Source organism: Myotis myotis, unplaced genomic scaffold (genome assembly GCF_014108235.1).
Source record: "Myotis myotis isolate mMyoMyo1 unplaced genomic scaffold, mMyoMyo1.p scaffold_m19_p_5, whole genome shotgun sequence".
In the NCBI taxonomy this organism is placed as follows: domain Eukaryota; kingdom Metazoa; phylum Chordata; class Mammalia; order Chiroptera; family Vespertilionidae; genus Myotis; species Myotis myotis.
The window spans coordinates 87,076,156-87,091,791 of record NW_023416357.1 but is presented as its reverse complement, the minus strand read 5'-3'; the positions used below and the strand labels follow the sequence as shown (position 1 = coordinate 87,091,791).

At 45.2% G+C, this 15,636-nt stretch overlaps 1 protein-coding gene across 3 annotated transcripts in view; it reads right to left on the bottom strand.

Moving 5' to 3' along the window:
- Nucleotides 1-15,636, bottom strand: part of GALNT17 (polypeptide N-acetylgalactosaminyltransferase 17) — a 423,223-nt gene that overhangs the window by 207,029 nt on the left and 200,558 nt on the right. For all 3 annotated transcript variants that reach the window (XM_036310766.1, XM_036310767.1, XM_036310768.1), the window contains one exon: nucleotides 12,176-12,342. In XM_036310766.1, the coding sequence (XP_036166659.1) occupies nucleotides 12,176-12,342 (167 nt within the window). The remainder of the gene's footprint in view (nucleotides 1-12,175; nucleotides 12,343-15,636) is intronic.

Genomic DNA, 15,636 nt, shown 5'->3' with positions numbered 1-15,636 from the left:
CAGGGGGTTGGGGCACCGCCACTGTCACACTCAGGGCAGGGCCGATGGGGAGGTTATGGCTCTACCCCATCACACACAGAGCAGGGCCCGTGGGGGGGGGTAGGAGGGGTTGGGGCGCCGCCCTCTATCACCCACAGAGCAGGGCCGATCAGGGGGTTGGGGAGCTGCACCCTGTCACACACAGAGCAGGGCCGATCAGGGGGTTAGGGCGCTGCACCCTGTCACACACAGAGCCGCAGGGCGATCAGGGGATTTGGGCGCTGCCCCATCACGCTGATCCCGGTGCCGGGAGGCCTCGAGGCTCCGCTGATCCCGGTGCCGGGAGGCATATTACCCTTTTACTATATAGGATAGAGGCCTGGTGCATGGGTGGGGGCCGGCTGGTTTGCCCTGAAGGGTGTCCTGGATCAGGGTGGGAGTCCCCACTGGGGTGCCTGGCCAGTCTGGCTGAGGGGCTGAGGGCCGTTTTCAAGCTGACGGGTGACTGAAGCTCCCAACCACTCCTTTTTTTTCTTTTCTTTTTTTTTTTTATTCTGGGCCAGCTTTAGCTCTGAGGCCTCGGCTGCTGAAAACAGGTTTCTGGCCTCTGTTTACCGTCTGTATTTGATACAATGTTGCGGTCCAGCTGGCTGAAGCCCGGCTGAGTAAAGCAGGTTTCTGAGGTTTTTTTAGCTTCTATATTTGCAACATAGTTGCTTAGAGTTGCAGCGGAGAGGCCGGCAAGTCAGGCGGGGAACATTGGAGTCCTCCGTCACTGAAGCAAGCAAGCCTCCCTGTTCGCATCAGCTGCCTGGCTGCCGGCCGCCATCTTGGCTGACAGTTAATTTGCATATTGCCCTGATTAGCCAATGGGAAGGGTAGCGGTCGTATGCCAATTACCATCTTTCTCTTTTATTAGATAGAATGTTTCTATCTCTCTCTCTCCTTTCCTCTCTGATATCAATAAAAATATATTTTTTTTAAAAAACGATATTACTAATGGAGGAAACAGTGATGAGTATGTGGGACCTCTTGTACATCCTTGCAACTTCTTTTGAATTTATAGCTATTTCAAAATAACAATTTTTTTGGGTTGTTTTACTGTTGTTTTTTTAAAGCCAGTTTGCAAAGAAAGCTTTCGCTGGGGTTCCCGTGTTATCTCTTGTGTAAAGATATACACTCTCCCTCTTATCCTTTCCTCCCCGCGGCCTAAAAACACACAAGAGGAAATGTAAATGCACAACCCATCTGTGATTACAGACCCACAGAGCAAATGCTGTCACACTGCAGTGATCTGGTTGGGGACAAAAACAAGCATTATTTCTGATTGCGAAGACTCTACAGGCAGGGGGAGGCAGGCGATGGTCTGGTAAGGAAGCCGGGCCCAGCATGGACATGTGTGATAACGAGGTGTCTCTCACCTACTTCACTGGGAGCCTCAACAACACAGGAAAAACGTTATCTTTCCACAACACCAGGCTCCTCCTATCTCTGCAATTATAAGCCGAGAAGAAAAGCAAACAGAAGAAAAGCAAACAATGCCGGTGTGCTTCTCCCAAAACCCTCCTGCAAGCCCAGAGGGTGTCTATATCCTTTCACTCACCCGAGCCTTCCTGTTTCCAACCTTTGAGCACACCAACCAAGAGAAGAGCTTGACCAGGTGTGCTTGCTCCACAGGGAAACAGCGACAAGGGCACAGCTTGTCCAGATCACTGAGATATGTGAGTGATTGGAGATAGGCATATTTATGAGTTCTAAACCGAAAAAACTATGGAATAGAAGCCAAAATATGAACATTAATGCCAAATACAATAACTCCCAGGATGAAATCAATAAAAATATATTTATAAAAAGAAACCAATCACAAAGGTCATGTACCGCTCATGTCAGAGAAAGTAGAAAAAAAGTTTGCACACGTGCAGCGTAAATTAACCTCTTCAGCAATCACGGTAACTTACGTCGTGGACAAGGCTCCGGAAACGCAGCACAGAAAGAGTGTTGGTTCTTGTCCGCAAGGGTCTTACAGTTTAAAGATGGGCAAGTACACAGGCAATACAGCATGGCAAGTGCTGCACCAAACTACACACAGGGCCCTGGGAGCAGAAGGAAATCTTGGAAGGCTTCCCAGAAGGGGTGAGACAGAAAGAGAATGTTGAGGAAAGAGTTAGAGCTAGCAGATCAAATACTGCCATGAGCACATTCAACAGCCACGCCCTTTAATGTACTGCCAGGATTTGAACTATGGGCTTTTGCAAGTATTATCTCTAAACCTCACAATTTAAACACTGCAGAAAAGCCACTACTATCCCCAATTTATTCAAGATCAGAAAAGGTAAGTACCTTGGCCAACATCACACAGGATTTGATTCCACTTTTTGCACCACATCCTATTGCTTAAGCACAAAGAAGGCAATATTTTAAAAGTGCAGATTTAAACATAATGTGTGATTCTTCACTCCTCAGAACAACGAAGAGGACAAAGATGAATAAGATTCAGTGTTGGTGAGGATACAGAGGATACACTTGCATACATTTCTTGTAGGACAGTACCACATATCCGAAGAAAGATGAATCACTTCATATTAAAAATTCTTAAAAATGAACATGGAACTTTCAGGATAAGATAATGAGTTTAACTCATGAATCAGACACATCCCCTACTCAAAAGCCACTGAAAACTACAGGAAAGGGAATTAAAAAATAAAATGAACCCATAACATTCCAGATCAGGGAAAACACAAGAAATACCAACCACAACACTGGGAAAGCTGGAAAGCAGATGCACAGGGTAACCAAAGTGACAGATATGTCAGACACCGGTGTGGTCCAAACCAGGAAGTCCAACCCAAGCTCAGAAAGAGAGGGAGAGGGAGAGGAGAAGGGGGAGGGGGAGGGGGAGGGGGAGGGAGATAGAATACAATGTTAAATTTTCCATTTTAATCATTTTAAGTGTACAGTTTGGTGGCATTAAGTACATTCACATTGTTGTGTAATTATCACCACTATCCAATTCCAGAACTTTTTCAACTTGCAAACTATACTCATTAACTCTCCATTTCTGCCTGCCCAGCTCCTGGGGCTGTTGAATCACCTTGAAGAGATTATGTACAGACAACAGGTTCACTGGGCATCCAAGGAGAGCACTCAACATGGAAGATAGAAACTAAACAACAGGAAAAAAAGCAACTGTGGGAACAAACTATTCAGGGAGAAAAACTAAAAACCAAACCTAAAATAACGCATTATTAATATCCTCCAAGGGATAAGAAAATATATTGTTTCCATTAAATAAGAACAATATGCTATAAAAAGGAACTTTCAGAGAATAAAAATGAGCACTTGGAAGTAAACTCATGAAAGCAGAAATAAAAAAAATACTGAATAGAAGGGAAAAAAGATAAAATTGAAGAAAGCAGACAGAGCAGAGGAAATGATACGATAGCAAAGAAGAGATAAGAAAGTTAGAGGTTCAATACAGGAGATTTAATAACAGAAAATGGGAGATGCTGAAAGAGAGAATAGAAAAAATGGGGAGGAACTGTCAATTAAATATTCCAAGAAGTTTTCAAAAAACTGATATACATTAGATTTCAGACTGAAGCCACTAAATGCCCAGCCCAGTGAATGATAATTGATCCACCCCAGGACTCATCATTGTGAAATCCAAAACTTAGGGGGGGAGAGGGGGGGAATGAAGATTCCACAGGCTTCAAGAAAAGAAAAAAAAACATACAAAGGATCAGGAATTTGAATGCTGTTGATTCTTTTTAAAATTTTTTTGAAAGAAGATAATGGAGCAAAACCATCAAAATTCTGCAAGAAGGTGATACCTAACTCAACCAGGCCACCATTCACATCCTATCTAATAATAGACAAACATGGTAATTGACCGTACCTTCACTATGCCTCCCATCGGCTAATCAGCGAGATATGCAAAATAACCGCCAACAAAGATGGCGGTTAATTTGCATACGTAGGCACAAAGCAGCGGAGTGAAGACTGAAGGCAGCTCCGGCCACAGCAGCAAAGGCTTGAAGGTGGCTCCAACTGGAGCGAAGGCCTGGGTCCCGGGTGCCGGAGGAAAACCGGTGTCGGCAGCCAGGGGAAGGGAAGGCCTATTGCATGAATCTTTTTGTGCAATAGGCCTCTAGTAGAAGATAAGCACAAAGCTTTCTTCAGACATGGCTGATCTCAAAAGATTTTTATCTTCCTGGTAGACTTTCTAAAGAAGCTTCTAGTTGTGCGTTTCACCAGAATAAGCATGTAAACCAAGAAAAAGAAGGGCATGGAATCCTGCCCAGGAAAGTAGTGAGGAAGCTGCCCAGGAGGAAGGTGGAGGACCCCCGGTGACCAGGGTGTACAAGCGCTATGGCCACACGTCCACAGCAGACAGTGTGCCTTAGGGCAGACATGTCGATGGTTGTAATTATGATCTCTCCTGCAAACTTACCTCCCTTTAAGGACAGGCTGTCTGAATGAGACACGAACTTTTAATACGAACCGATAATTTGTTCTCTTAGATACGTGGTACTGGCCCACAAAAAGAACAGCAAAGTGTCTTTTCCTCTGTGGTATATCCTCACCAACACTGAATCTTGGTCATTTCTGCTGTCCTGATGAATGAAATGATGTCTAAATGAGGACGGATTGTCCCCATTCTCCCCTGTCATTGGATGTTCTGAACACAGGCTGACTAAATTGGAGCTCTCTCTACATGCCTGCTGCCTGGATCAGTTGAGGATGTTCATTTCATCCCTCAGGTCTGACCCGCTTTGACCTCCTCCTGGAGGTCAGAGGCAGAAATCACGGAGCAGCCATTCCATCTGTCCAGACTTTTGCTTTATACCCAGTGCCGGGTTCACACAATAGCCCTGCCAGATGCCCCCACTGGAATGAGCCCCATGCCTCCCTGAGCTCTCTCATGACTTAGCTGTCTTTTTCAGAGAGGCTTTTGGAAACTCTTAGGACAGCACATAGGTCAATGTTCTTGTTCTTGACCTGGCAGGTTAACAAGCATTTATTAATAAGCACATTTAAAAACATAAAGGAGTCAGGGAAACTGGACAAAAAGAAAAAAGAGAGAAAAGGCATCCATGAAGTAAAAGTATCACTATTTGAAGATGGGATGATGTTATATGTAAAAAGCTCTAAAGAATACACACATACACACAAAACTACTAGAGCTAATAAAGAAGTTTAGAAAAGTAGAAGGATATAAGATCGATGTACAAAACTCAGTTGAATCTCTATAAACTAGCAATGAACAGCCCAAAACTAAAATTAAGAAAACAATTCCCTTAAAATAGCATAAAAAATAATAAAATATTTAAAATAAATTTAACCAAAGAAGTGCAAGATTTGTTTGTTGAAAACTACAAAACATTGTCGAGAGACCAAAGAAGGCCTAAATAAAGAGAAAAACACCCTATGTTTATGGATGAGAAGCATTAATACTGTTAAGCTGACAATACTCCTCAAATTGTCCTTTAGATTTGATGCAAGCCCTAACAAAATTACAACTGCCTTTTTGCAGAAATTGACAAGCTGTTCCTAAATTTTATATGTCAATACTCAGGATTCATACAGACAAAACAATCTTGAAAAAGAAGAACAAGGTTGGAAGACTCACACTTCATGATTTTAAAACTTACTACTAAGGAATAATTATCAAGATAGTGTGGTATTGATAGACAAAGACACATACATCAATGAAACAGAAATTGGAGTACAGAAATAAACTCTCCTCACATTTATAGTCAATTGCTTTCTGATAAGGGTGCCATGACCATTCAATGGAGAAAGAATAATCTTTTCAACAAATGGTACCAGGACAACTAAATATCCTCATAGAAAAAGTGAATTCAAACCCCTTACTCAAAGCACATACAAACACTAACTTACAATCAGTAAAGACTTACATGTAAGGGCTAAAACAATAAAGCTCTTAGAAGAAAACGTAAGTGTAAATCTTTGTGACTTTGATTAGGCAACAGTTTCTTAGATTGGACACCAAAAGCTCAAGCACCCAATGGAAAAAGAGACAAACTGGACTTGATAAAAATTAAAAACTATGTGCATCAAAGGACACTACGAAGAAAGTGAAAAGACAACCCACAGAACGGAAGAAAACATTTAGATGTATCTGTAAAAAATACAGAATATATTTTATAAGAGTGCAGACCCAGAATATGTAAAGAGCAATTACAATTCACACAAAAAGACAAATAATCCATTTTCAAAATGGGCAAAGGATTTGAATAGACATTTCTCCAAATAAGATAGACTAATAGCAAATAAGCACATAAAAAGATGCTAAAAATAATTAGTCATTAGGCAAATAAATCCACAATATACCACTCACTAGGCATAAATTAAAGAAGAGGGAAAATAAATGTTGGTGAGAATGTGGAGAAATTGGAACCCTAATACATTGCTGGTAGGAATGTGAAATGATTCCAGTGCTGTGAAAACAGTCAATTGTGAAAAACAATTTGATGGTTTCTCAAAAATGAACCATAAATTTATCATATGGCCCAGCAATTTTCACTCCTAGGTATATGACCAAGAAAATTAAAAACATGTCTACATAAAAATGTATTATGCTAAGCAAAATAAGCCAATGAGAGAAAGACAAGTATCACATGATCTCACTCATATATGGAATCTAATGAACAAAATAAACTAAAGAAAAAAATAGATCCAGAGACACAGAAGCATGGAACAGACTGATGAATCTTAGAGGGAAGGCAGGGTGGGTGGGTGGGTGGGTAGGGAGAGATTAACTAAAGAACTTATAATGCATATATGCATAATCCATGGACACAGACAATAGAGTGGTAAAGGCCTGGGGGGGGGGGGGCGTTGGGGTGAAGGAGGTCAATGGGGGGGAAAGGAGGACATCTCTACTAATTTCAACAATAAAGATAAATGTTAAAAAATGTATATGAATATTCATAGCAGTATTATTCCTAATACCCAAAAACTGGGAACAACCCAAATATCCATCAACTGATGAATAAATAAGTAAGCTATGCCATATCCATACAACAAAATATTTAGCCATAAAAAGGAATGAAGTATTCATATGTACTACATATGGATGAACATAGAAAACATTGTTAAGTGAAAGAAGTCAGACACAAAAGGCCACATGTTGTAGATTTCATTTATGTCAAAGGTCCAGAATAGGTAAATTTATAGAGACAGAAAGTATTTCAATGGTTGCCCAAGCAATTGGGAGAGATTGCTAAGAGATTCAGGGCTTCCGTTGGGAAAATATTCTGGAATTAGTGGCAATAGTTGCAAAACATAGTGAATATACTGAAAGCCACATAGTGGTATATTTTATGTTTTGTGAATTATATCTCAATTAAAACAAGGGATAGTAAACAAAAGCTATGGGGTGTGTCAAGAATTCTAATAATCATAAATCTGTGTGCCCTTAACCCCTCAAACAAATTTCAAGGCAAAAAAATGCTGAGGGCCTGAACAAAAAGCCAGTGGTTTGGAATATGGCCAAGTAGGACCCCGCTCAACAGTAACTAACCAGATGCTACTGGGAAAGGGACGAGGAAGAGCGTGCAAAGACTTCCCGGCTTTGATGACGAGATAACTGAGAAAAAGGTGAAGCTCTTCAATGAGACAGGAAGTAAATGATGAGAATCAGTTTTCTGAGACTGATAGGAAGATGGTGAGTCATTGGACCCAGTGAGCATAGGGTTTCAGAGGGACCCTGAGCCGCCACCTAGGAGACGGAGGATACAGGTGTGGAGCTTGGGGGAGAGGCTGAGTTGCTCTGGGCTGGGGGGATGGATTTGAGGATCATCAGAACATACACAGTGGAGGAACTATCCAGTGTCCCAATGCTGAGACATTCCTTGAACCTACCTTCTTCTCCTTCTCCTCCTCCTGCTCATCGTCCTCCTCCTTCTCTTTTTTTTTCTGAAAAAGTCTTTTATCTTGAATGGATGTGATAACATATGGAAGTGAGGCGCTATTGTTTCCACCTGCGCCAGTGTTGACCAGCCTGAGAACAGACCATTCTACCTTCATTAAAATGATGTTCCCAGAGCATTTTTAATAAAAAGGGAAATGTGCTTCAACGTTCAGGGGGAAAACGAGAACATTAACTTCTTTTTACTATAGGATCGTAACTTTGTCAAATGTGCATTAAAAAGAGGGTGGACAAATGAGCAGTTGCTGCTGGCTAGTCTCACAGTATTTGGTGTGTTTTTTTCAATTAGATGCGCTTTTTGATACATTCAAATTTTCCTACAAAGCGCATGTATTACTTTTAAGATCAGAAACATGGGAAGGCTGAGGAAAATGTCTTAATCAAACTCAAAACAGAAGGTAAGCAGGGATAAGAAATATTAATGCTAGACAAATGTAAATGCAAGGCAAGGAAAAAAAGGTATTTTTGAAGATAAAGGGAACATTACATAATGGTAACAACCACCACTAACAATGAAGCCATGCAGATACAAATCTATGTTGCCAAAGAAACAGACAAGATACAGAAATCAAACATTATTAAAAACACGGGAAGGAACAGTCATTGTAGAAGGTGATGTTAAAACACCATTATCAAAGAGACGTAAGAAGAAAAACTCAGAGTCTATCTAAATACACATAATTGATGTCTGGCAGGAATTCAATTCCGTGATTACAGTGTGGGGGTCTTTTCAAGTGTATATAGAACATTTACAAAACTCAATAATACTAGTCACAAGAAAAACCTCAATAAAGAAAAGAAATGTTGAATTTCTCTTCCCATTAAAGAGAAAGTACAGGGGTGCCTTCCCTTCCCAGCCAGGAAAAAAAAAAAAGAGAGAGAGAGAGAAATGGCATTAATGTAGTCCACTCCCGGTCCTGTAGGCCGGGGTAGGGAATGTCCGGGCCACAGGCAGAATAAAGCCTGCGGCTTTGCCAAGGCATTAGGGCCGAGTTAATTAAATGTTTGACCAAATATAACAGGCTAATACATTTTAAGTTGATAATTTTGCATGACCCTGGAATCCTATATAATCAAGAGCTAATAATACAAATGATTGTCACGCCCACTGCACCCCCCACCCAGCGGTGCTTGACAGGGGACCTGAGGCTGCGCCCCCCCGCCCCCCGCCCTATGGGGCTTGACGGTGGTGGGGCCAGCCAGATCTGGGTCTCGCGCGATTTCGAGGTGCATACAGGTGGGCAGGGACTCGATTCTGGGTCCCATGATGCGCCCCAGACTCTGACAAGAGGGAGATTTTTATATACATTTTACTAATTTTCTTTCATCTCTGACACTTTTATCATAGAGAAAGGGAAAATAGCAATATTAAAATATTTCCTCTAATTAATCCCTTTTTTAAAAATATATATTTTATTGGTTTTTTTACAGAGAGGAAGGGAGAGAGATAGAGAGTTAGAAACATCGATGAGAGAGAAACATTGATCAGCTGCCTCCTGCACATCTCCCACTGGGGATGTGCCTGAAACCCAGGTATATGCCCTTGACCAGAATCGAACCTGGGACCCTTCAGTCCGCAGGCCGATGCTCTATCCACTGAGCCAAACCGGTTTCGGCAAATAATTAATCCCTTTTTAATGTGCATGAATTTCATGTACCGGGCCACTAGTGATATTATAAATATCCATATGGCTGTTGGCAGAAAAAAGGTTTCCCACCCTGCCTTAGGTACTGGGGAGGACAGGGAAAGATGAATGGGAGTTAAGGTTATGGTCAGAATGGACCAAATACCTCTTCCTGCTTGTTCTCACCCACTGACCATCTTCATGAAACCTGAAGTGTGAACCACTGGAACGGTACTTAACTCAGTGGTTTTCCAAGTGTGGTCCCTGCACCAGGGGAATCACCCAGGAGTCTGTAAGAAATGCAAATCCCTTTGCCCCACCCCTGAACTCCTGAAACTGAACATCCTTCAGGGTGGGGTTCCAGAAGGTTCCCAGGGGAAAGCATCTGATGCTAAGGGTGTATAGACACCCTGGCTCCCTCCGCCCTGGAGCGGGTTAACTCTGAGCGGTGGCTTTTACACTCGCTCCAGAGTCCCCCTGGGATGAAGCTCCTGTCACCCACAGTAACAATCTGCATGACACCCCCTTTGAGGGTGCCTTCCCTCCCCTGTCCTACTTCCCTGGTCCCCTCTCGACCTCCCAAATAAGCTAATGCATTCAACTCTGTCTCAGGGTCTGCATCTGGAGGAACCTAAGCTAAGGCATCTATTAGAGACGCCATTCCCTCCTCTCTGGCTGGGCTCTGCAGAGATTTTTGTGGGAGAGGGAGCCCCATCGGCAGTGGGTCCTCACCCCGTTCTCAGTTCCCTCTCTCCTCTGGGTTGGCCAGCTCTTCTGAGTGGCACTTCCAGCCACTCCGCCGCTAGCCCCTTAACCACGGGTCAGCAACCGGCCAGGCCTGCGGGACAAAGTCCTGCCCAGAATGTGGAGTGAGGAGATGCAGGTCACGGTGGTATCACGGGCTCCAGTAGGGTACAGGGTGTCACAGCAGTACAGAGCAGGGACTTAGGATGTCAGCAAAGTCTCGGAGGGTGTGACACACATGGGAGACCCGGGGAAGGAGTGGGACCTAGCCAGGAGTGAGGAGGGTGGGTAGTAGCAGAGACTCCCTGCAGGGGCCTGAAAGTCCTGCTGAAGCAAGAGGTCTGCCTGGGTGCACAGAGCAGCTGCAGAGGTACGCTGTGAGCCAGCCAGGCAGAGCTCTGCCAGATGACTTACAGGCTTCAAGAAACGGCAAGCCTCCTTCTCTCAGCAAGACTCTTAATGTCAGTTTTTTAAAAATTTATTTTATTGATTTCAGAGAGGAAGGGAGAGGGAAATAGAAACATCAATGATGAGAGAGAATCATTGACGGTTGCCTCCTGCACACCCCCTACTGGGGATTGAGCCCACAACCCAGGCATGTGCCCTAATCAGGAATCAAACCAAGATCTCCTGGTTCATAGGTCGGGGCTCAATGTCAGTTTTAAAAGAATCTATAGATAATGAAATGGCCAGAGGTCAGGAAAGAAAAATAGGGATGTGAAAAATTCAGCAAATGACCCATCTGTCCTCCAAATCTAGAGGACCCCCCACCAAAGAGTAGTGCCCTGAGGGCACAGTGCTATAATGCCGGTTCAGAAGGGGCAGGGGGACTTTAGCCCTTGAACCAATCAAATGTGATAGGGTCACCCGGAGAGCCCCAAGATAATCAGGTTTCAAACAGACCCTGTGGCTCGTCCTGCCTCTCCCAACCAGGAGCTCATAGGATGACCCGTCTGTACTCAGTGTGCTGAGAGCAAAGTGTTCAGCTGCCCCTTAATCCTACAGTTGCTCAGAAGATAAGCCTCCTGGCTGGCTTTCTGTCTGTCACCTGCTGTGGGTTCTCTCCCTGCAGTGAGCACAGTGGATTCTGCAGGCTTCACGCCAACACAAAGGCACAATGAGCCAAACCAACCCCCCACCACCTCAACACCAGGTTCTCATCTCCAAGGACCTCAAAGAACTTCTGCTGCTGCCATCCAGTATTTGCTTGTTTTATGTTTTTAAACTAAGCCACCATTCCCAACAGAGCTCAACTCCAAAAGGCCTGCAAGCTCTGCTCATTTCTATCCACAGTCATTGTGGGCACAGTGGCCCAGAGGGAAATTCTGAGGTGGGAGGACTTCCCATCACAGGACAGAATTTCCCTTGTTCTTTTGCCTCCTGGGAAAGGGGGTGTGTGGAGAAATTCAGCCCTTCGAAGTATTAATTCCTTTATTAATAAGAAGAGGGGAAATTAAGGTTAGTCTAGATCAGGGGTGGGCAAACTTTTTGACTCGAGGGCCACAATGGGTTCTTAAACTGGACTGGAGGGCCGGAACAAAAACATGGTTGGAGTGTTTGTGTGAACTAATATAAATTCAAAGTAAACATCATTACATAAAAGGGTACGGTCTCTTTTTTTTTTTAGTTTGCCCACGGCTGGTCTAGATACATCACCAGTCGCTTACTCTCAGAGCCCTAGAGGACTCATGGACTAGTGAACCAGTGTTTGCCTGGACTTCCTCCTCCAAACTTCCCCCATTCCCTGGATACGCCCCAGGAACAGAAGACAGAGACACTTGGGCTGGTACTGGAATGAAGGGGCATTTCCCCTGCTGAGATTGTGAGTTTGCTTCTTCCTCTCTAAGGAACCCCCGGGCCGGCCACCCCATACCTTCGTCGCTGTTGTCATCCACCAGGATGATCTCCTTCAGCAGGTGTGTGGGCGTGTGGTTGACCGCGCTGTGGACCGACCGCAGGATCACCGACAGGGCCTCGTTCACGAAGATAAAAATGATGGAGATCTGGGGCAGCTCCTTGGAGTACTTCAGCTCCTTACACCTGGGGAGGAGAGCAGGGAGAGCCACGTCAGGAAGGAGGGACACACGTGCTGTGCTGGACACAATAAGGACGTCCGCCCAGTCCTCGTACACGTCCTCCGAGGCGTGAACCACTGGTTCCCTGTACCAATTGGTTCTCTTGGTTAAGAGCTGAGAATAAAAACCTAAGGAGGAGAGGGTTAAGGGATCCAGCCCCATTTATCCCAAATTCACCACCCTGTGCGAATGGGAAGCACCAGTCTTGGGCACACATCTGCCAGACCACAGGCTACTGTGCCCACATGTACCCCCTGGTTTTGTCAGTGCCCACCTGTCCAACTGTCCATTCCAGGCACCTGCACTTCCTTGTCTGGGGCTCACCAGTTACAATGCCACCTAAGCAGTTACCCACCCCCAGCAGCTCTCATCCAGAGATGCTGGGGGTTGATGCATAAACACTCAACTCCCTCAGCTCTGGAGCAGGTTGACTCTGAGGGGTGGGTTTTACACTGGCTCCCAGGGTCCTCCTGAGATGAAGTTCCTGTCACACACAGTAACAATCTGCATGACGCCCCCTTTGGGGATGCCTTCCCTTCCCAGTCCTATATCCCCAGTCCCCTCTCTACTTCCCAAATAGACTAATGCACTCACCTCTTTGTCTCAGGGTCAGTGTCTGGGGAACCCATACTAAGAGATCTACAGGAGACCCCTGCTCTCACGGAGCTTACACTCTAGGAGACATAAAACACACATGCAAATAATCATAATCAAGGAAGCGGGTCCTCAGCCTGTGTAGGTAGGAGTGTGCTGCCTGACACACCCCATCTCTTCTTCCTAAAACCTCCGTGAGGACAGGAAGTGGTACCACCTGCCTCAGAGGTCCTCCCTCTTATGATCTAGCCACTCCCCCATCCCAAAGACAGGGCGCAAGGGGAGAGTCCTTTTCATCCAGTCTGGACTCGGGGGCAGAGAGCTGGTGACGTTAGAGATGGCGGAATGCCCAGAGAACGTGCTCTGCGTGGCTCAGTCCCAGGAGCACCCACACACCGGGCATTGGGTTCCATGCTTAGTCTGAGCCACACTGGAAATACCAAGAAGAAACAACGTGGACTGGAATCCAGATCTCACATTCCCCTTCCCCCTGTAGAGCACAAAGTGTGAGAGCAAAACACACGCAACGAGAGGAAGGAATGGAGTTAGTGAAGCAGGAAGATGGAGCAAGAAATGTGGCTGTTTTTTATGCTGAACAGCTTGGCCTGTGTCGGCCATATTAATCATGTAGGCAATTTTCGGGAGAAAATAAAGTTTTGTTGCAATATACATTTGTGTCTCCTGGAAGAGACCGTCCAGAGATGCATTGATCATGCAGCCTCATTTTTACCACATCGCTGTAAATTCACCTCTGGGGCTGCCAGGGAGATTAGAATGGATATTGACGGGCTCCTGGGCAGTCTGCGGGAATCATCTCATTTACTGTGTGGTGATCCGAGAGAGGAGGGCACTGGGAAGGTCCCTCAGAGCCCCCTGGCAGCCGTCCTGAGCCTGGCAGGCTGTCAGCTGCTCCTCCTCAGCCCATTACTCACCGCCCATACATGTGAGCACACACACCTTCCTCACCCCCCTACTCTGAGCACTCACTCCTGGGGCTGGTTTCTTTGCTCCTTTGTTTTCAACAGCTTCTGGCCCTTGAAATTAAGAAGCAAAAAGGCCAGAGTGCACTGTACCAGCACCGTCTTCTGCACCCACAGACCACTGGGTCGCACTGTAGTCAAGCCTGAGTTGGGAGTCAGGCCTCTTGGCCAGAGCAGACAGGGCCCCCTGGTGAAATGAGAAACATGGGAGCCTCAGGGGAACGGGAGGAGTACAAGGGGGGATGGGAAGGGGGCTGATCCTTGCCTCTTCATGAGTCAAGGTGGCCATTCAGTATATCCTGCAGGTTTTTCAGAAGCGAGAAGTGCTCTGCCACACATTGGACACGTTGCCCTGGGCACATAGCTCATGTTTCTTCATCTTTAAACTGTCAGAAAAATCCTCACCATAGCTAGCTCTGCGTGGATCAAGGGAGACCAGCCTTTGAGAGCCCTGTGAAAATTTGGTGTAACTTCTAATGAAAAGACTCAGTCTGTCTGGTTGGCCCCTCCATCCTCCCTTCTGCTCCTCTGTTCCATCTTACACATTCCTAATCACCACTGGCCAAGCTTCCAGAGTTTTCACTCAACCAGGCTGTTTCTGCAGAACCCACCCAGGACTCTCCTTCCCAACAAGCCCAGGTCTCTAACCTCGCCCGGCTTACAATGATTCACCTCTCCTGTGCTCACCACAGGCAGAAAATAGGAATACAGTCATTATTAAGAAAATCAGCATTATTTTTGTTGGTCTTTCAACTCCAGGGTGATAGACTTTGTCTTAAAAAAATCTCTCTCTAACCTGGCTTACTGCCTGAGACATGGAAGATGTATGGAATATGCTGGGGAGATGGGCAACTAAAGTTTTAATCATTCTCTATAAGGAGTAGCATCGACAGATATATATATATGTATGTTACTTCCAATCAGACGTCCAATGCTGGACAGGACAGAAGATGAGAGTGGGAGGGAGATTAAGGGTGAATGGTACAAAGAAAGAGAGAGACTCTCAGCCACAGAAATACTAGAGATTGCACAGAGGAAGAGAATATACAGAGCTCCTGCACCTAGGAGTTGGTGCTAACACAACTGTTGCTGTGGCCTGATGACCCTAGGGCAGTAGATCTGGTATCCCATATCCTGCAGACCAAGGCTGACATGACAGAAGCCCCTCCCCTCATTCCCAAGTTCCTGCAGAGCTGAGGGGGGAAGGTGCTCAGAGCCACAGAGATGCACATGGTGCTCTCTGGGTGACCCCAGGGGTGGCCAGCGCCAAGAAGACTGGGCAGGTCAACCTGGGGAAGGCAGCAGGCAACTCAGCTTGTCTTCTATCCCCATCTCTACACAATGGAACATACAGAACATACAGAATCGGACGTTTCCCACTGCAAAATCCAGGTACGTAAGAGTAACCTGGGAGTGTGTGGGGATAAAAGAACAGGTCCCAAACTGAAAGACACGCAGGGAGTAAGGAGATGATGACACATAGCAGAAACAACAAAATAACCTCAAAATCTATAGCAGGTATGCGTGTGCGTGTGTGTGTGTGTGTGTGTGTGTGTGTGTACACACATGTTGTGCACTTCCTCTAGCAAAACAGACTCAGGTCTGGGTCCCAGAAATCACAAATTTCCTTTCAATAACTAGTCAGCAAGCATTAAACAATCCTTTGTCTGAACAAAGATGGTCTG